Source organism: Haliaeetus albicilla, chromosome Z (assembly GCF_947461875.1).
Source record: "Haliaeetus albicilla chromosome Z, bHalAlb1.1, whole genome shotgun sequence".
NCBI lineage: Eukaryota > Metazoa > Chordata > Aves > Accipitriformes > Accipitridae > Haliaeetus > Haliaeetus albicilla.
In genome coordinates, this window is record NC_091516.1 from 16,933,375 (window position 1) to 16,953,164 (window position 19,790).

The following is a 19,790-nucleotide window of genomic DNA, read 5'->3' on the forward strand; positions in this document are numbered from 1 at the left end:
TGGGAGGGGCGGCGGTGGGAGGGGCAGGAGTTTAGGAAGGGGAGGGAATGGCTGTCATCAATGAAGTCATGTTCATAATCTAGTCCCTCGCTCCGGTTCCGGGCTCGGGTGACTCACCGAGGGGGAGAGGAGCGACATCCAGCACGGCGCTCCTCCCGGGCGGTAGGTAAATACAACTTACAACTCGGTCCGCCCCCCCCTCCGCCCGGCTCCCCGTCCCTGGCACGGCGGTGCCTGCGCCGTCCTTTATTGTTAGTGATCGCGCCGGCACGCACCGTGCCCACCTTCCCTCCCCTTCCCCCGGCACGTCCCCGCTGGCCCCGGGCGCCGTCGTGCCACCTGCTTCCTCCCCCCACCTTCTCCGGCGCCCGGCCCTCCCGAATATTTATAACCCCCAGTGGGTGGAGAGAAGAAAGTTTTGAGCCGGTATTTCTGGAATAATCACGATGCAAATCTTCGGGGGGTGGCGGGGGGGTTGGGGAGGGGAAAAAGCCCCGCGCGGCGCCGCTGGTGGCTGACTTGTGAGTCAGCGGCACCCGCGGGAGGGACGGGGGAGCGGCGCCGCGCCCGCGCGTCTCCAGCCGCCGTGCCGCGGTGTGCGGCGGGCCGGCTGGCGTTTCCCACCGGCGCGGCCGGCGGGCTGGCACGGCGGCGACCACCAGCCGGCTCGTGGCACCCCTTGGTCTTGTCGCCAAGCGAGCGTGTCGCAGGCTGCGGGCGACGCGAGCGGCAGAGAAATGGATGCGGGGGCGCGGCGGCCCGCACCCCGGGCCCCAGGGCGGCTCGGCCGGGCCGGCGGCGGCCTCGCCTGCCGCCCCGCCTGGGGCGGGCCGCCTGGTGGGGCTGCGTTTCGGCGGCTGCCGGGGGTCGCGGGGTGAAGTTCACGGTGCCCGGCGGCGGGAGAATGTGTTGCGGTCGGGCTGCTTCGCCGCTGTGGCACCGGCTCGCCTGTAGAGCCGGCCGAGGAAGGGGATGTGGGGAGGCGTGAGGAGGGAGGAAGATGGTGCGAGGGGGAGCGGTCTTGCCCGTGAGAGTAGCGGCGGTACCCGGCAGAGCCAGGGAGGCCGTGATCCGGATAATCTCCGTCCCTGCCTGCCTGTCACAAGCACTACACATACCGGGGAGGGGGGAGAAGGTGGGGGCTGGGACTTCGCCCGGCAGGCTGCGGCTCCTGTTGCTTTCCAGTCTCTGGTTTTAACTGTGCAGTCAGTGACTCCTGCTGTAAAGGTGTCGCGATTTACTTTCCCGAATAGCTCGTCTTCCCTCCCCCTCCCCGGTCTCCCTGCAGAAATCATGCCTCCCCTCCCCCCGCGCCTTGCAGCAGTCGGCGAAGCGGAGTAGCACAAAACATGCGCTTGCAATTTTGTAATCGCCTTCCAAGCAAAAAAGCATTTTATTTCCGGTGTGCGCGGAAATTTTTTTTTTTTTTTTTCTTCTTACTGGGTCGGGCGGGAGCGAGGATGCGTACACACGCGGATGCTCAGGTAGACGCGGCTCGTCTGCCCCGTCGGGAGAGGGGGACGGCGGTGGTCGGCCCCTGGAAAAGTTCTCTCCCCTGCCGGAGGCGGGGGCCGGCAGCGGGCCGCCGCTGCGGCGAGCTCCCGGGCGGGGCAGGAGGGCAGCGGGGCCCGTCCCCGGGCCTCCGCGCGGGAGGAGAGGGAGGCGGTGGGAAGCGGCGGCGGCGGCGGGGGGTGGCCTTTCCCGTCCCCCCGCCTGTGCGAGCGGCGGCGGGCGGTCTGGAAGTCCCCGCCGCCGGCGCAGACGAGCGCACGGACATGTTTGGTCGGCGTGACATGGTGGCGGAGGGAAGGAGCGGCGGGGAGACGGGCCCAGCCCGGCCCTGAGGCATGCCCCGGGCCGCTCGCCCGCCTGCCGCCGCCGAGGCCCCCCCGCCCCCCTCGCCGTCGAGGTACGGGGCCCCGCGCGGCCCGCCGCCGGGAGCGGCGCAGCCATTGCTTGGTGGAGGGGAGGGAGAAGGGGGCAGCGGGGCCGGATCTCCAGGCGAGGACGGCTCAGCGCCTGTCGGCCGGGGCGAAAACTTTCCACAAAGGCCGGAGAGGGGGAGAATGGGGCCCCGTGGGTCGTGCGCGCCCGCCCCGGCGCCTTTGCGGGGGGAGGCGGCGGGGGGTGCAGCGCCGAGGCCTACGCGGCGCCCGGCGGGGCCGGAAGACCCGCGCGGTGCGGCCGAGGAGGGGGGCGGGTGGCCCGCGGCCGCGGCCGAGCCTCCGCCGGGGCGGCTTGGCGTGGGGCCGTCTGTGTGCCCGCGCGAACACGCGGTGCCGTGTGTCCCCCACGAGCATGTTCGATTATGTCCGTGGTGCTGGGAGAAACAACCCCACCCCGCCCCACCCCGACTTTATGACGGCAGAACCACAAAGTGCAGACGGCTGGAAAAGTTGCAGCTCTTCTGAAGTCGAACTGAAGTTACGGTGAACCGATTGTTTTTTGGGTTGTGGGGTTTTGGTGTTTTTTGGGCTTTTTTTGTTTGTTTTCCCGGAAGAGTGCATTATGGTCATGTAAAGAGTGCTTAAGTGTCAGCATGACTACATAGATCACACCGAAGTTTTTCCTTGGTATCTGCTGCTTATGTTCGATACTCAAGACTTTCCAAACTTTAGGTTAACGCTGTTGCTTTTTAAGACGTCTTTTGATGAATGTTTTAGATAGGTAAGTAAATAACTAACTGAAGAATCTGTAAGTGTTGTGTTTGTTTGGGTTTTTGTTTTAGCCATTTTAAGTATTTTGCATACTTCCCATAAAAAAATTTATATGGGATCTATGACACGGCACTCTTCCGCTTCCATTCTTTTCTGTTTTGCTTTAGATTTTTTCGGTGTTAACTTGGTTTTAACCACAGTCTCTGAGACCCGTACAGTAAACATCGTACCGGAATTTAATTCCTTTAGTAGTATACCAGTTAGACGTTCTGTAACACGGTGGGGTGGGGCAGTCTCTTCTGTGTAAGTTAGCATTGTTGTGCAAATAAAGACACACTTTCTCTTTGGGAACCTAATTGCCCTATTACTGTCTTTGCTTTGTTTCTTTTATCCGTTTGTTACGCTAGGGAAAAAAAAGCGATGTACCAGAAGGATGGGACTGGAGGCAGATTTTTATGCCCATATGTATCAGTAATAGAAAGCAAAAAGATTGTATGGATAACTGTATGGATAATAATTTAAAAATAAATCTGAAATTAAGTGTATCATACAGCATATCTGGACTTGACAGAGGCGAGGGTAAAGCTTCATTAAATGCAGGATTTCTCTCGCAAGTTATGTCTCAGTTTTAGGACTGGTATTTCTGTGGTGTTTCATAGAACGTGCACCAGAAGAGTGTGTTCAGAGCAGTCTTAGATCCTTCCTTTTGTTAATTTTTGAAGTGGTCTGTGAGTGTTTCTTGTAAAGTTCGAAAAATGCTTTCACTGACACCTGAGGCTTGAAACTTGACAAGAGAAAAATTGCTCCAGCTAGCATTCTTATATTAAATATATTCTTGATGAAGATCTATATGAAATTAGTATCTACAGATAGATTTTCTCTATTTTTGTTGTACTTTTGAAGTTAAGGTCAGAATGTGCACAGTGGCAACTTTAAAAAATGTCTGCACTTTACCTCCAGTTTTCATGGTCCTGATTAGTAATATTGCTGTGAACTAGTCATCCTTTTCAGGAGACTTTTCATTCTTCATATGAATTTTTTTTGTGTTTTCTGCTGCAGTTGAAGTTCTCTACGTATAAAGAGTGTTTCCTAGACCTCCACCTCTTTTGAACTTTATCTGTTTAGTTTTTTATTTTTCTGATCCTCTAGTGGAGTAGTAAACACAATTTACGACATAAAGATAGCTTGTCATGAAAATAGCAACAGAGAAGAAGCTTGTGCCTTACTTGCAAGATAAAATAAGGAAGAATGAATAAGGGAAGGAAGTAAGGCTTACTTAAACACAGCTTTGGTAGTTTGCAAGTATAGCAGAATAAGAAGACTAATACTTAAAATTGTTTTATTTGTTTTTGACACATGTAAAGTCAACACTTCTTGGGCGTAAACATTTTCCTGTTTGTGTCCACTTGATAGAGAATATTTCCTCTGTATCACTGCAGGGTTTGAGCACCCAGGTGGATCATTTAGAGCTGGGACCTTTGGGAAAAATTGAAAATAAGTTTGTTGTTACAGAAACAATACCTTTTTCATATCTTCACTGATATTTTACCATAAGTAACTTGTATTTAAAACAATCTTCTCCCTTCTTCCTCCTCTTCTTCCCTATTTAAGTAAAGACAAGGCCTGTCAGTAATACAGCAAGTTTGTTTCCTTCTGCCTACCTCTCATTATGGCTTTTGTTTTTCAGAATCTAATGTGAAGATGATGTTCAATAACTGTGATTAATACCTATAGTAAAGGTCACGGTATGGAAACTTAGTCTGTAACCAGTCAGTGCTGTCATGAGTCAGTTTTCTGTGCCCAAAACATATGCTGGAATCTACATATGTAGCAAACACGGACTTCATCTTGGGCATTGTCTGCTGTGACTGTGGGGTTAAAAGGCAGTTAAACTTCTGAATGCAGCTATGTGCCCTCCTCTTTTCCTGAAGGCTATTGCCTTCTGCAGCAAAGCCATCAGAACGGATCATATGTCTGTGCTGTAGCCTCTCCATTGAAAAATCTGGTGGCATAGCTTAGCCTAGCTTGTGTGAACTCTACTTGTGATGATGCCTTTTGACTGACTGTAGTACATTCAACCCCCAGCCAGTCATTTCTTGGTGCTGATTTTAGTTTTTCGTAAGAGGATAGGCTGTAAGTTAGAGTAGCTGAGAAGTTGCTTTATGAGAAACTGAAACAGCTACACAGTAGGAATAAGAATTTCTACAAGAATATTTGTAAGGCGTTGGAGGCAGGGAGTATTAGGACTATCATCCTAAAGTAAACTAATTGTCTCTGCATGTGAAAAGGAAAAACCCTTACGCTGCATGACTCCACAGTGAAGATTCTGGCTTAAGTACGTCACCCATTCTAGCTCTTCTGGGGTGCATGCAGATGGTCTTTGGTAGACAGCTATACAAGCAGCTAAAGCAGTGTCCAGAGGTTTTTGTCTCTGGCCTAAGTGTCTTCATAAGCAATAAGGGTGCAGCATTTCTGATTCTGTGGTTTGTAGTTTAGACTGCAGATTCCCTTCCAGAAGGTTTTGAAGTTACAGTGAAGTTACATACGTGAGTATGCAAAGGTAGAATCTCTCAGCTGTTACTGTGTTTGGCTTCTCTTAGGTGAACTGAATAACTCTGGTTTATGTTAGTTGAAGATTTGACTCTTTACAGATTTTTTGTTTTTTCATGTAAACCTGTTTATTGACTGAATCATTGTTAGATGAAATGACAGTAGTTAAATTCTGATAAATGTTAATGCACAGTGTCATGTGGGGTTGTACAATACAAAACACTGTTTTGCTTCCAAGTATTGCAAGTTATTTGTTTTAATTATGATGAGCTGGTGTCATTATTAATCAGTTCTTAAACTTTGAACATCTTCATTTGATTATGTTTAGCAGATTAAGCAAATACTATGAATCACTGACAGTATCATTCCATGTTTTCTGTGGTAGTGTAATAAAGATAACTCCTTTAGCCTGTGGTATATCACAATTTCACGGTATATCTTTTCAAAGGTACCTGTGAATCATGACTTCAGTTGGAGATGTGTGGGGAGAAGTAGACTGTAATTATTTTTTTGTGAAGGCAAAGTTACAGTTTGCTTTGCCGTGTGTATGAGGCTGTTGCGTGGGTCCACGTTTCCTTTTCATTGGATGTAAGTGGTGCAGTTTCCTTGCTTTCCACTACCTATTCAAGGCAGGGGATCTGGCCAAAACATCCTGGCTGAAGCTCAATTTAGGTTGACTCAGTCATGGAAAGGCAGAAGTTATATTGGATGGTGAAGGGAAACAGCTAGGAGAATTATAAATACTTACTGTTCCATCTGTTCTTAGACTTGGTGTGTGCCCTGTGTCAAAGCTGTCTATGATCTCTGGATCTTTTTGGGTGTCCAGCTGTCTTGAATTCAAAGTAATGCAAGTGGTTTGTTACCTGCTGTGTTTTAGGTTTGGATCTACTAATATTGCATACTTTCTTCATGTGAAGGAAATTTTGGAAAGGAAGGAAATTGACTTTAATGAGACTTTTATAAGGGCCTACAGGAATTGGGTATCTAGCTCTTCCTGAATTTTAATAAGAAATTTAATTTAATTTTAATAAGCCTGATTTCTGTGGGGTTTTACACAATCTCAGTCTTAGTAAATATAAACTAATCTATTTTTGAAACATGTTAAATCAAAAGCTTTTTAGCAGTTCTGTTCTGTGAACAGATCCTTAGTTGGGAGGACCATTTATAACGTGTTCTCGTTTATGGCAGTGGCTGGTTTTTAAATTTTGTGGACTACTATTGCCACAGAAAATTGCTTTGTCTCTTTATGTCCATGGGTGTCTTTGGACAGGATTTATTGCTTGCATTCAGGTAGTATTTTCCAGTATTTTATGTTCCCCTGATACAGATCTTATAAATTACTTGTTTCTTTTTTTTTTTCATAGATGTATGTTCTTTGACATACAAAAATCTCTGTATACAAATCTGTTCAAGACAATCCACAATTACGTAAGATTGGGTGAGTTTATCTGCTCTTAAAGAAAGATAATGAAAGGACGTGATCTGATCTAAGGGTGCAACATTCCCCTCTGGTAGTTCTTGTTTTTCACAGGATGGGCACTTGCTAGCTCATTAAAAAGAATTCTAAATTTTCCAAATTTGTGTACAGGACACATTTAATGTATATGTAAAAGACAGTGTAACTAGTGGAGCTGAGACTGGAGCCAGTTAATTTTTGAGAACTGCAGGTTGAATTTGAAATAGAGGTGAATAGAGGGGTAGATTTTGATAACCATTTTAATGCATAGGTGTAGGTAGAAGTCTTTTGTGAAATAGGATATTTTGGCATACTTTATACTGATAGTAGTTTTGTAATTGATTGTGTGTGGTTCTGTATAAATTGTTCTGGGTTGTGGTGGTGGTGGTGCTGGGTTCTGTCTTGTTAAAGGGCTGAATTTGGCTTATAACATGCAGAGAGAGTCAGCTGTAAGAGTGTCAGTCTTATATTTTGCAATGTAATGACTGACTCATATAAAAACTCTTTGTTGTGTGGAAACTTCTGTTGTCCCTCATACAGCCATTCTGTAGGCCCCTTGTAGGAAGCTATGGCAGTGGGTGCAGTTGTGAACATTTAATAATGTGATTCCTTTTGTGGTAATGTTGTGGGGTTGTAGGGGACTAATTAGTGACTATAGGGTTTGTTTTGAGAGAGAAGCTTCATAGGCATCTCCCTGTTTTACCCTGCAGGGAATAGGATCCCAAGGTAGCTTATTTCAGGTGAGGGTATTTTATTTTAGATAAGTTAAGCATTGCTCTAATTTGTTGCCTTTAATCAGAAGAGAGTAGTAGCTATTAAAACATAACAAAAGGGAATTTATAAGCAAAAGCTATTAAGCTGGTTTGGATCCTGACAGAATGATTAGGTAATTGGGGGTAAATAAGTGAAAATGGTCTTGATGTAGTAGCATTTTATCTTCTGTGTGGGTTCTGATAAGTAAAGACTTGTGCTCATGAAAGAAGAAAGAGGATCAGTTCTGTAAGCTTTGAATGCCCTGATTGCTACCAGTAAACACCAATCTACTTTTTTTCTGACGTGTCTTGCAGATGGGCCTCCTTTCTGCTTTGTTGGGAAACTTGAGAGGGTACTTTTTCTTGAGTGTCTGTTTCTTAATTTGACTACAAGCCAGGGTAAAGAGTGTTACAGTGTGGCTTTATATAAGCAGTGTCATAACAGGGTTACACCACTTACTCATGTTAGAAAGTAATTACTACTAACTATGGATAGTGATAAACCTTGATGTGGAAGGTGGAACACTCTTTTGTGATAAATTCTGTAAGGAGAGAGACTGGAACAGAGAGTCGTCTTAGGCCTTGTAATGTACTATTACATTGTAATTAACTTGTAATGTATCAAATTAGAATGCTTTTTAATAAGACTAATTTTTTATTGTATTGGTTTTTTTTATTATGGGACAAGCAATCAGGGGCAGTAACCTTACTATAAAACTACACCCAAAGAAAATGAAGGCAACAGGCTAAGCCCATTTAATGGTCATCTGCTGCTGAAATTGGTGATCCTACTTGCTTTCTTGTGCTAGTGCTGGCACTGGCATTTATCTGTCCTTTCAGAAAGTCAGTTCAGTAACCTGAATCACTTAAATGGTTCTGTAGTTTTGTTTTGTTTGTTTTTTGTTTTTTTTTTTTTTTTTAAATATAGGCTTGCTTTTCTGGTGGCTTAACTACTCAGATAGTGAGATTGCTGTGTGATCAAACACATGAAAATGGTGCTGTTGGGAGTGGGGAACACCAAGAAACATGGTTTATCTCATTGGCAGCAACTGACCACCAGTTTTGTAAAAATATGGCAGCTGTGTCACTGCGTTACAATAGCCTGACATTAGTAAACAAAAAGTTCCCAATATTAGACATTGATAGAAGTTCTCAGAAAACTGAGGAAGAATGATAAAAGTTCTCAGAAAACTCAAGCATGTTTCAAGCCTGTAGCCTGCATCAGTTTGTTCTACTAGAAATACTACAGAAATAGAAATAAGTAATAATTGGTTTTCCAGCCTGTAAAAGCCTGTTGTTTGTTCTCAGGGCACTTACTGTTCTATAAGCCACTTGAGCTGTACTCTTCTGGTCTGCGACACTGGCAGAACCACTCAAGTGAATTATACCTATTCAGTCCAAAGTAATTGTCTTTTCTGTTGTCTGTTGTTTGATACTATGATTGCATACAGAGATAATCAAAGAAGTCCTACATTAATATCTAACTTTAAAAAAAAAAAAGTCAGAAAATAGCCTTAATAATCCTTTTAATACTTGTTTTGCTGCATTACCATTTTATAAGTACGAATTTCAGTGCAGTCGCATCTGTTAAGGGAGAGATTTTGAACACACATATGTTACAGAGGTGCCCAGCTGTCTTCCCTGCCTTTAGTAGTACTGTGCTTGACCTCACGTGATGCACCTGATGGTAGCAATTCACTGAACTACCATTGTCTCTGGTAGGTGTTTCTCCTAGCGTACCAGTTGCTTTGTTCTGTGAGTAATACAAACATCCAGGAATTGACTGAACTATCAGGATCCTTATCCTTCTAATGGGCTTTTAGAAGGATGGTCAAACTAGCGTGCAACATTAAGAATAATTTAAGCATTTTCTGCTGATGACAGCTTGCATGTGTATGTGTGTGTGTGTGTAATGACTGTCGGTAGATTTTACTGCATTTTTTTCAATGCCCCTAATGTCACATAGAAATTCTGTTTTTGTTTTTGTTTTGTTTTGTTTTTGTTATTAGAACTATTCTGCTAATTGAAAAGGAGACAGAAAATAGATGTCCACGCCTACAGACCCTGGCGCCATGCCTCATCCTGGTCCTTCCCCTGGACCAGGACCTTCACCTGGACCGATTCTAGGACCTAGCCCAGGACCAGGACCATCTCCTGGCTCAGTTCACAGCATGATGGGGCCAAGTCCTGGTCCGCCCAGTGTCCCACATCCAATGCCGACAATGGGGCCTACTGATTATCCACAGGAAGGCATGCACCAAATGCATAAGGTAATAGTTTATTACAAGTGAACCTTTTTTTCCTAGAGTTCTCTCCACTGATTAAAAAAGCTACATTTAGACCTGCATAACTGTTATTACACATCATATATCACCTGCAAAACTGCAGCTACACTCCTATTCTGTCTTTATTACTAAAGATGATGCATATATCAGATTAAACACAGTTTCCTTGTTCTTAGTAGACTACTTAGAACTCTGAGTTAGTAGATTGCAAATCTTCATTTGTAAACTGTACTTTTCAGTAAGATGGGCATTACTAGGGAAAAAACCCTTGAATTATAGTGTTAAAACCTTATGGTAGACCTTTCTAACCATCTTCTTTTTTTCTTTTTTTTTTTTTTTCTTCTTGTCTGTTTGGATGTATCTTGTGTTTTTCAGGGGTGGTTTTCAGTTTTGCATGAACTTTTTTTTTAATTAATATTTTTAACTCTTAAAGGGCTTGTGCTTACAAATTTGTTTACTCTTCCATGTTGGTGAAAAAACTGGTTTCCAAGTTATTTTATGAAGGCTCCGTCTTACTAAGGAATTTAAAACTATGTAGGGCATAACATGTGAATAATTGGACTTCAGTGGTGGTTGTCATACACTTAAAATTGCATGTGTGCTTAGACTATCATTAATGTCTTTTGCTTTGAGGAAATACTTGCTTGTGTGGAATATCCTTTGTCAGAACAGTCTCTTTATGTATTGTCATTTTTATTTGGTTGCGTACCAGACATTTAGAGCTTAGGATAATTTCAATTTCACTGATGTTCTGCTCTCAGAAATATGCAGTAACAGCTTACAGAGCCAAGGTATTGAAAATGTTTTGGTAACTATTGTTGATTCCACTTTGAATTGTTATATGCACATAGGAAAAAATCGAATTTACAATAAAAAATTAGTCTTGAAGTAATATAAACATATTTTAATTTTTCTCCTGAATTGGCAACTTCTTAAGGGATCAGTTTCATTCATTAAAACAGTTAAAATAGTGTCAAGTCACTAGGGACATGGTGCTACCATCTTTTGCATGAAGAACTGTATCATTAAAATTTCTAATAGCACAAAGACAACTGAAGTGAAGGAGGACATGATCCAGCTGCCTGTTTGTACTGAACTGTTGTAATTTCTGAGAGGTCAGTACATTCAATAACTTAAACTTTTGCATTTGAATCTTGAAGCATGTAATTTAGCTATTAGCCAGATTAGACATTTGCAATTGGCATTTCCTCATTTGTGGGGTCAGTTACAGCCCCCAGCTTCCAGTACTCTGGTGAATACCCCAAACTTCCTAGACAGCCAGGTTTTTTACATCCCTTAGTTCTCTTTTTTCTGTTTTTAAGAGATTCTGTACTTGCAGAAGAGAGCGGCACCAGGAATTTTCCATTAGAACGGTTGAATGCTCCATACATTGTGTTTTTAACTGCTATATCCTGTTTGACCTTGTGTGTTCTTCAGGCATTTAATGCTATGTTAGCATTAGAAGCAAACCAACAAGTGTCATCCCACAAAGTTCTTTCAGAGACTTTACAAGCATCTCAGAAGTTCTGTGAGCCAGAGTAGAAATTCTCCCATTGAGGTGTAATTGAAATGTTTTGAAAAATGCACCATCAATGTAAACAGTCTGGATAGCTAATTCAAAGATGACTAGTCAGTATAGTTACAGTAAAATTACTTTCCCTTTTCTGTACCTTGATTCTGATAATGGAACAAAGGCTGTAATTTCACAAGTTTTTAGTAGCAACAGCTTTGCTGTCCTCTAGTTTGCCACTTCACAAGTTCCAGCATGCCTTCATGTGTGTATGATTAAGCTAGAAAATGGGTCTGTTGAACTGATGCAGGTGAAAAAAAAAAATTCTTGGTTAATTTTTCAGTCTAGATGAGTTTTCTGGTCTGTTCTCCTGTGCAATCCCAGAAATAGTGTATTGTGACAAATGAGGGAAGGGTCTGGTTAAGAAATGCTGTGGAAGCGTGCTTCTAGACTATTTTGCAAGTATTACTTGAGTGTTGTTCTATGTAATAAAAAAACTGGTCAGCCAGGTGTGGTTTGACCAAGTAAATGTTTTCTTTCTGCTTAGTGTTATGGAAAGTGACTTTCAAGTCATGATGTAACACTTTTTTTCCTAATGAAAGGCAGTAAAAGTGAGAGATTGCACAGAAAGTGTCCTGGTTATGCTATTACTTGTAGTGTACCCATCCCATGTATGCAATGGGATGTGGTTCTTACTTTTAAAGTTCACAAACGTAAGTAGTGAAACACCTTCATTCTATGTTAGATGTTTGACTAGCTTACAAAGAATAATATAATGCATAAAAAAAATAAATCCGAAATATCCAACAATAAACACTGATTGATACAAATTGATATTAATAATTCATAATTACCAAAGTGTGTTTACTTAACAACAGTTAATATGAAAATTAAAGACAGTATATTCACATGGTAACCAGAAAACACTTCCACAGGAAAATTTACTATTTATTTACATAATGCACTTTTGACAGAAACAATAAATTAGCTATCTTTCATGCTATTTTCTTAAGTAATCTTTAGACTGTCAATCAGATTGCCAGGGAAATACTTAGAGTTCCAAATTTTACTGAAGTATACCTTGGATGCAAGACAGCTACATGTAAGGAGAAATACTTGGAAGTTTGTTGCGGGGGACTGCTAAATGGAGAAACCATAACAGCCTCAGAGAGTCTCATGAGGTGAAAATAGTTGGAAGTGTGGAAGATCTTAACGGAAAGCATTGTTACATGGTTGCCCTAAGCCTTTTTCCCCTCAGCATCCACATAGGAGCCCCTTTGGACGCAGAACATAGGGTTAGGTGGGTTTAGTCTGAACTGATGCAGCCTTTTGTATGCTCTTGTGCAGCAGCTGGGCCACATGATTTTAACTGCTTAACTCTTAGTTATAACAACAGTATATCTATTTAATTTATGTAGTTCTCACTTGAGGGATGGGAAGAGTCCTGTGACCTCTTGGTTTATTTTCTCTTCTGTTTAATCGTAACCTGATGCATAATCACTTCTTTTGTGAATTTGTAATGGGGTATACTGTAAATGATTACTGGCTGTGGAAAAATTATGATGATGTCATGGGCAATATTACTGGTTTTGGTGAGTGAGAGAAAAAGTGAGTGACAGAAAAGATTCTTTTCCTACAACAATGGTATTTTTTACCAAATATATTATTTATTCACTCAGATGTTCCATTAAAACAGAAGGCAAATGGCTTCCCATTTCACATATTGTTGGCTAACAGATTTGTGCATGTTAGACATTCTGAGAATCTTAGAATTCTGTCATGGTCCTGGAAGTAATGCCTTTTTATTCAGCAGGCATGTTCCCTGCATTATTTCTGTTGTATGTGTTCACATTAGTGAAAAAAGAAAGTGGTGTTGTCAACCTTGAAAAATCACCAGAGACCTCGTGTAAGATGGTGGTTTAGCGATTTCTAAGAGATTAACAGAATTGTTGGCCAAGTCAATACTGCAGTGACAACCACAGTCAGTCTGGTTGTCCATCATTGATGCGTTCAGCTATGCTGTGCAGTTATGTGACAACATATTGCTGTTTCATCTATGTAATTTTTGTTGGTATAGAGGATGCATGGTCTAGAAGAAATCTAGTTTGATACTCGTTCTCAGTCTCCGATTTCAAGGCCGGTGTTTTGTTTGTTTGTTTGTTTTAAGAAGGGGGAAAGAAACAAAAAAAGACACCATAATCTGACAGTTTACCTGGAAATAGGTCAAACTGTGATGCAATGCTGTCTGTGAGAAGACCTTAGTTACTAAATTCAGAGTAAAAGCAATGTAGGCAAAATGTCCCTTATGCATTAGGCATTATCTAAAGTCTGTAAGTCTGCCAAGTCTGTAGGTGTGGGCTTGCATACAGTTGAAGTTCATACCTCATTATGTTTTGTGGAAGCACTGTTTATATCTGGTCTGTTCTGTGCTTGTTCTTACTTACGGGAACCTATGAAAATAGTAATGTGTACTCAAAGTTGAATATGTCTCCCTTCCTGTTTCCCTTCTGTTCTGTCATATTAAAAGAATAAAAAAAAAAAAAGTACCCCAACGTGGTAGTAGTGCTTCATTGGTAGTATAAGGTACATTTCTCGTTCCAACAATGTAATTGTGGAAGATATTTTTAAAAATTTATACAGGACTGAAGAATTTACAGAAATTGCATTGTGTGTAAGATCCTTTCTGTAATTTTTAACCTGTTACATAGATTAAAGTTATCATCTATGTAACTATACAGTGATTCAAAGAAGTTATGAAAAATAACTATTTTTTAGTTCTTGTAGTCCTCTGCTGAATTGTCTCCCATGTTTTATAGTTTTTTTCCATAGACAGTAGAGGTGCTTCTAGACAAAAAAATTTCTTGGAAACACAAGACTCTTTGCATAAATTAGTAGTGCTGTGATCATGAAAACTAATTTTGTCTTCAAAGAAGTTTATGCCATCTTCATCTTTTGTAGCTTTGCTAGTAAAAAACTGATTAATGAGTTCTACGTTTCCTAATCTGTTTCTAATGAATTTCACTTCTATTTTTTTCACAGCATAATTTCTGCAAACACACAGAAAGCAAACCCCTTTCTTGCTGTATTTAGGCTTCCTTCCATTAGACTTGAAGCATTTCAGTTTGCTATAGGTTTTGTTGTTTTGTTTTTTTTTAATACTTATCTTACAAAAACCTTTTTGGTCTTTTGACCAATTTTTTCCATAGAAACATGCCTTCAATTGATTTTTTTCTTTTACGGTCACGTCTTTACCTTTCTGTTCCTGCCTGATTTTTTTAGAATTCCCTTTTTGAAAGGCCACATATTTGTCTTCCTCTTCACTGCTGCTCTTTGTTAATGCCAGCTCCTTTCCCCACCTTCTGTATGCTGGTACTTCTGATGCACTAGGTATGCATGCAGTGTCCTGTCTTAGTCACACAGAGCTGTCCGCATTCACAGCGGTTTCACAGTTGCCACCCATTAGTGCAGTGACATCCATCCCTGCAGTCACACCACAGATGTGTACAGCTAAAGTCCTCTGTTCTGGAAATCGGATCCAATTTCCTGCACAGTGTCCTCCTCCTCTTGGCGGCCCTAAAGATTTAGTCCTTGATACATACCATGATAAAATAGGAATGAATCTGGCTTTCCAGGTGTTTTGGATTCTGTAGTATTCAGCTTCTGTGGGCAGAATGTGAACTGAGCATTCTCTTCCGCATTGGTTATATTTGTAAGTAGGGGCAAAGGGAGAGGGAGTAATCTTAATGTCTGAGAAAAGGGTGTTGGGATTTACTTGGTTAGCACAGTGGAACTATTTTTAATGTGTCATTCATCTGTCTCTGCATTTATACTCCACATCCTAAGTTCTTGTAATCAAAAATAGCTTCTCGAGTAACTAGTATTTTTCTGATACAAGTTCTTTTCACAAATGTTTTCATACTGTCATGGCAACTAAATGGTTTCATGAAACATAAAAAATCCATTTTACTTCTCCTTTTCTATAACTTTTCTCCTTTTAACCCATAGTTTCTGATAAGGAAAAATGATAGTGAAATTCTTCAATAATGCTGATAAACAAAAAACCCCACATGTGTTTAAAGATACTTTCAGTCAGATCTGATTATTGCAATGGAAAGTGGAAAATTTATTTGAAGGGTTTACAAATAAAAATTTAGAATTATTTTTTCCTTTGTAGAAAGCATGACCTATGTTTAGTTCTGCTTAAATTGATCCATGTGTAACAAATTGCTCAAAAAGAAGAAATGTGACAGTGTCTTTTTTTCTGTGACTTGGTGTAGCTTCTTGCACACTCTTTTTGTTAACTGCCTGTATTTTCTACTGGAGTAAGTTTTCTTAACTCTCTTTTTAAAAAGAATTCTCAATAAATAGGTGTGCATTTAAATAAAACAGACTGCAAGGTCTCCATTCACAGTAGGATTTGCAACAACAGTATTTAGTGTGCGTGCATGCATGTGTTACAGAGAGGGGCAGAGCCGCATATTTCTGTAGATAGAAGATAAGTAAGTGATGCCAACCTGTTCCTTTCTAATACAAAGCTCTAATACAAGTACTTTTAAGTTAGAAGTTAATAAGTATAATCTCTTCCCTAATTAGGGACCTGATGTACTTTTTGCTTTCAGGTAAAACTTTTTGGTTTTCTTAAGACATCCTCCTTCTGATGTTACTTTTCCCTGTTTTCACTTTCAGAGTCCTTCAGTTTCTATTACAGAGCCTTTTCCAGTGCCCTGCATGCCTTCAGCATGTTTTTCTGACCCCAGGCCGTCTTCTGTTCACTCTCTGAAGAAGGCACTTCGCCCTGTTTTGCATTTCAAGTACCATGGGAACTGTAGTTTTTGAGGAGTGAATGAGATGGCAGGAACTGTAGGGAGCACAAGTATTTGAGTAGAACTATGTCTTCTCTTCCTTGACTGCCTGTCCCTGTTTTTACTTGCGAAGAATAGGTTACCTCCTGCAATGTCATCTTTGTTTTTGAAGAGAAGCAGTGTTTGGGGCATTCCAGTAGAGCAGTGACTGAAAGGGCAAAGTTTGGGCTAAAAATAACATGAGCCAAGCCACAGGCTGTACTTTCATAAGTTGGTGTGTGTTACACTGCTTTGTAATATGAGGCCAGTACGGTTTGTGTGTTTGTATTTGGACAGTTTGCCTCCTTGGCATTGCCAAACAGTTCATGAGGGGAAAAAAAAAGCAAAAAGGAAACAGAGGGGACAAGCAGTCTAATGGTGCTCTGTGCTTTCCCAAAAGTCTGATTCCAAGGGTAAAGATTACCATTATATTTATTTTGAATGACTGCTAAGAAAAGTTTGTATTCTTTATGTATTTGTTCAGATTTTGAGTTAAAGTCCTTTGGATTTTTGTAATGGATTTATATACTATCTCTATATAAATACTTACTTTGTTTTCACAGTCCATTGATGGCTTGCATGAAAAAGGAATGGTTGAAGATGTTCATTGTGGCTCCATGAAGAGTATGCGACCTCCTCACCCTGGAATGGGCCCACCTCAGAGTCCAATGGACCAGCATAGCCAAGGTTTATACATACTGTGCATGCTGTATGATTTTGGGGCCCCTTTATTCCACAAAGAGTCAGTAGTTCCATGTAACAGATTTCCAATTACTTCCTTTCATCTTTGTTTGGAAAGGCTGAACTAGTATCACAGGGCAAGGTGAATAACTGAATCCGGTTGCTTTCTGGAGTGTCCATCTGTCATGTATTGGAAAAAAGCTACAGTTCAAGTCTGTGGCTGGGGCAAGTAACTGGTCTAAGTCTATTACAGATTTCAGTTCACATCTCTGAAAAAAGCCCACCAAGTTCTTTCCTATCTTACGTGGCTATTGTAAATGTAAATGCATTGGAATATGATTTGTTTTAATCCTGTGGTGAAGGAATGATAAAGGAGAAGAACCCAAGCAAACTTGGAGAAACCTTTAATATCTGTAATGTTTGGTCAAGGGCTGATCAAAGTTCTCCCCAAAGTTTTTTGTGCCAGAAGATAGAAACTCTTTTTACCACATTGCTACATGCCTTCTTTGTGTCCCTTTAGTTTGCAATGTAAGATGACATGCATTCTGTAAGCAGCTCAGTATGTTGGAGATGTAACTGGTAACACCTGCTAGTATTAATTAGTTCAGCAGATAGTGCTTTGTATATTGCATAATTAATTAGATTACAGCAACACCTGAAGAATCCCAAGTGAAATTAGGGTCCTGGTTTGACACACTCTGCAAATCTATTAAGAGGTGGTGCCTGTTTGAAGTATTTACATGTTTATTACAAAGGATAAGAGAAATGCTGGAAGGAGAAAATGGGTACAGATCAGCAAAACAACTCAGCCTGAACTGCTTTGTGACTTTACAGTGGGCTGTGACTGAAACCTTAGTCTGTAATTGGTCAGCTGAATCCCTGTCTGGGACCTTGAGCGTTAGAAAGTACTGTTTTTCTATTAACACCTTTGACATCAGTTAAGGAAAATAGAACTGACTTTGCAGGGAAAAGTTCTCCATCAGCTAAAACTTTTCTACTGATTTCAATGAGATGCAAGCATGATTATCTGAGAGCAAAATTTTACCTGACCTTGTGTTCACTCACTTTTGCTTGTAAGGAACTTGTTCCTTAAAATGAACAGAGTGTTTAGTGTGAAAATGAAGATGGGTCCAATTAAAACATAATGTGCTCAAAATACAAGAACATAAGTTGCAAATGCTTCAAATACAAGTAGCTCCGAGTTGTTTTCTTCTGTGCTGGCTGAGACCAGACTTCCAGGTCCTGTTGCTCTGCAAAAAGATGATTGTATTAGTAGCAGCTGTGGCAGGCTAAAGACTACAGATCCCTGCTCTCTTTTTGGTGTATGTCTGCAACTGTTGCAAGGTAAACAGAAAATACTGGCATTCTAATGTAAGCAGGCTTTTTAAAGAAATGGGTAAAAAAAATCCCCACATGTTCTAATATTTTAAACACTCTTCTTGACACCAAGGAGTATTTTAGTTTTCTTTGCCTCTCTGTCTCCTTTTTGTCTTCTTACACAATTATCTTTTCACAAAAAATGGTGATGGCATTTGAGGCTATTCTGATACATATTGGGGAAAGTCCCATCTGCTGATGTACTTTCTCCCCATTAGTGTACAGATCCAAGATAGAACACCAGGTTTCTTAATAGCCTTTAAACCTATTGGATACTTTCAGTCTGATTTATCATGGGATTAGAGTCCTGTAAGACAGTTGTGTTTCTACAAGTTTTGTGGAAATAGGCAATGTGGTAAAAGAGTGTGAGCTTACCCATGCCTACACTTAAGGGGAGAGGACAGTATGAGTTCTCTGACAATCCATTGAAAGATGCATGGTAAATATTCTGATCCTAACAAAATCTTCAGTATGCATTTGGTACATTGTTAGAAGCCAAGACTTACCATAAGGTTCACTTCCTTGTAGATTCTTGGATGTCTTATAGTTGAGCTTACTTTGCAGTTGTGTACAATTTTTAACAATGCGCATGTCAAATAGAAATTGCTCCTCATTAGTTCTAGGTCTGTTTTTTTCATGGCTTATTGTTTATAGGCCTCAAATTGTAGTAGATAAATATATGCACTAATTAATGTTATTATTTTCAGACATTTGGTGGAAAGTAGCTGAAGAAGTTCAAAACCGCAAGGAATGGATGACCCTAAGCTTCTGCCGTTAGTTTGAAAGCATAAGCAGAATGGCCATGTATCAGTTAAATGTCATTTAGTCTAGCACTGGTTCTAGGTAGAATCAAAGAACATTCTCTGTCTTTTAATTCCGTATGATCTTGTCTATAATTCAGGCCACTGAGAATAGTTTTACGGAAGAATCATAGAATCACAGTATGGTTTGGGTTGGAAGGGACCTTTGAAGGTCATCTAGTCCAACTGCCCTGCAATGAACAGGGACATCTTCAGCTAGATCAGGTTGCTCAGAGCCCTGTGCAGCCTGACCTTGAATGTCTCCAGGGATGGGATGTCTACAACCTCTCTGGGCAACCTGTTCCAGTGTTTCACCAACCTTACTGTAAAAAATGTCTTCCTTATATCTAGTCTGAATATCTTTTTTTTTTTTTTTTTTTTTTTAAAAAACATTACCCCTTGTCCTATCGCTACAGGCCCTGCTAAAAAGTCTGTCCTCGTCTTTCTTATAAGCTCCCTTTAAGTGTTGAAAGGCTGCGATAAGGTCTCCACGGAGCCTTCTCTTCTCCAGGCTGAACCAGCCCAACTCTCTCAGCCTTTCCTCACAGGAGAGGTGTTCCAGCCATCTGATTATTTTTGTGGCCCTCCTCTGGACCTGCTCCAACAGGTCCCTGTCTTTCCTGTGCTTAGGACTCCAGAGCTGGACGCAGTACTCCAGGTGGGGTCTCACCAGAGTGCAGTGGAGGGGCAGAATCACTTCCCTCAATCTGCTGGCCACTCTTCTTTATACGGAGCCTGTGATACAGCTGGCTTTCTGGGCTGCAAGTGCACATTGCTAGCTCATGTCCGGCTTTTCATCCACCAGTACCCCCAAGTCCTTCTCCGCAGGGCTGCTCTGAGTCCCTTCATCCCCCAGCCTGTGTTGGTACCAGGGGTTGCCC

General features: G+C 41.6%; 1 protein-coding gene across 9 annotated transcripts in view; it reads left to right on the plus strand.

Moving 5' to 3' along the window:
* The first annotated feature begins 20 nt into the window (after positions 1-20).
* The window catches only part of SMARCA2 (SWI/SNF related BAF chromatin remodeling complex subunit ATPase 2), a 117,372-nt gene continuing 97,602 nt past the window's right edge, over positions 21-19,790 (plus strand). Inside the window, exons 1-3 of one of the 9 annotated variants that reach the window (XM_069775874.1) lie at positions 21-166; positions 9,425-9,685; positions 16,615-16,738. In XM_069775874.1, the coding sequence (XP_069631975.1) occupies positions 9,461-9,685; positions 16,615-16,738 (349 nt within the window). In that variant the 5' untranslated portion in view covers positions 21-166; positions 9,425-9,460. Of the gene's footprint in view, positions 167-1,337; positions 1,485-1,679; positions 1,910-2,463; positions 2,668-4,382; positions 4,403-9,424; positions 9,686-14,794; positions 14,920-16,362; positions 16,465-16,614; positions 16,739-19,790 lie in introns of those variants that run through there. The other 8 variants (XM_069775873.1, XM_069775875.1, XM_069775877.1 and 5 more) reach the window with 8 other exon arrangements.